This window comes from Chrysochloris asiatica, unplaced genomic scaffold (genome assembly GCF_000296735.1).
Source record: "Chrysochloris asiatica unplaced genomic scaffold, ChrAsi1.0 scaffold00138, whole genome shotgun sequence".
Taxonomy (NCBI): domain Eukaryota; kingdom Metazoa; phylum Chordata; class Mammalia; order Afrosoricida; family Chrysochloridae; genus Chrysochloris; species Chrysochloris asiatica.
In genome coordinates, this window is record NW_006408656.1 from 8,177,576 (window position 1) to 8,179,382 (window position 1,807).

General features: G+C 46.9%; 1 protein-coding gene across 1 annotated transcript; it reads right to left on the reverse strand.

The window, feature by feature from the left end:
* Positions 1-712: 712 nt before the first annotated feature.
* On the reverse strand, positions 713-1,756 carry DNAJC22 (DnaJ (Hsp40) homolog, subfamily C, member 22). The gene is given in 1 exon segment (XM_006878345.1): positions 713-1,756. A coding segment is annotated over 1 exon segment (1,044 nt).
* Positions 1,757-1,807: the final 51 nt, after the last annotated feature.

Below are 1,807 nucleotides of genomic sequence, written 5' to 3' on the forward strand. Positions count from 1 at the left end.
TGGAACTGACTCCACAGCACATAACCAATGACACTTAGTTTGAAACAGTGAACAAAATGGACTTTGATATCTGTGCACCTGTGTTATTATCTCCCACCAGACTGTAAGCTCCTAGAGATCGGGGGTTAGTTTGTAATCAGATCTCTAGTTCTGAGAAGACCTGGGAATTCAGCCAGTTTAAGTCCCCACAATTCCTTTAAAGTAGATGGGTCTTCAAAAGGGAAATGTCTCCCACTCTCCTAACATTCAGCAGCTTATTCCTTCTTGAAGAAAAATATAGCTGTTAGAAAATTCTCCCATAAAATGGAAATCAAATCCTTCCTGACAATTTGAAAGTTCTTGGTAACCTACAAAACAGGTAAAATTCCTCTTCCATAGAACCGTCACATTTTTCCTTCAATTTCCTAACTCATTGTTTTGTACATTAGAAAAAAGAAAATCATTATTAAATAATTTTCCTCTAGCACACATCAATGTACCATATTTGGGATAAAGTGGTATATTCTCTAACAGATATTTTACTGGTTCTATAAGATGCCTTTCACTCTTTGGCTAAATAGACAAGAATACAATAGAAATTCAGAACATAAACACCTTCCACGAGATCTTTCCCATTCCTTTAAGATTGTCTTGTTGCAGCATTGTTGGGCTGCCCAGCATGGGCAAGGCTAGATGGGGTCAAACTTCCAATTCTATCAGGTCAAGTCCATCCTCAGGAGAAAGTTTCTTCTCACCTTCAGGATCCCCTGGGCTTCCTGGGCTGACTCAAGGTTTCATAAGCAGCCTGAATCTCCAGGAAGTGCCTCTGCGCCTCTTCTGTCCGGTGGCGGTTGTGATCCGGATGCCAGGTCTTCACTAGCTCCAGATAATTCTGATGTATTTCTTCATTTGTTGCCCCCTCAGGGAGGCCCAAAACCTGGTAAGCCAGCTGCCGCTTCTCATCCTGAAAACTGTGAACAAATTCATAAAGCTTCTCCCACTCTTGGAAGTAGCCACTGCTGAAGCCAGGATTCCCCATCAGCAGCTTCCAGACTCGATAAGGCAGAAGGAGGACAGATTCCATGAGGCGACCAAGTAGGGGGAAGAAGCTGAACCAACCCAAGAAGGAAGCAAGGGTCTCTGCGGCATAGCTGAGAACAGCAGCTGTGTTGTAGAAGGCGCTGTAGGCTAGTGGAGCTGTGAAAGCCAGATAGGCCAAGCCCAGCCGGTAGAGTCGCACACTCAGAGTCTCTGACCCTACTGAAGCTTTGTAGCAGCGATGCTTCTGAGCTGTAATGCTGGCAGCCAAGCTGATGGGCAGGATAGTTATGGGGCGGCCATAAAAGATAGGGGAAGTAAGAAATGCTGCCACTAATGTGTTCTTAATGTCCGAGGTCTGGTTACCAACAGCAGCCACCAGCAGGACTCCTAAGCCAACTGCCAGTGGGAGGCCTACAATATAGAAGCTGGCCATGAATGACAGGCTAATCAGAGCCACGAGGCCAAAATAGATGCCCACTATCATCTGGGCAGCAAAGCGAATGGGGCTCAAAGGGGGTGTCTGCCTTCCTGTGTTCTGCCTCTGCCCCTGGGCTCTATTGGCTTGAGCTACAAAGCTTGGCAGCTTCCAGAATTCCCAGAGCCAGCCCAGTCCACCACCTCCCAGAGTTAACATCCAGAGTAGAGCATGGCTGTCCCGTCCCAGGTACAGGTGATGGAGTCCAGCTGGGCCCCCTACAGCCCAGAGTGCATAAGTCACCAGGAGTCCCTTGGCCATTGTCTAGGTTAAGGATTTCAGAATATGTCAAGTGGGATCTGACATTGTTGG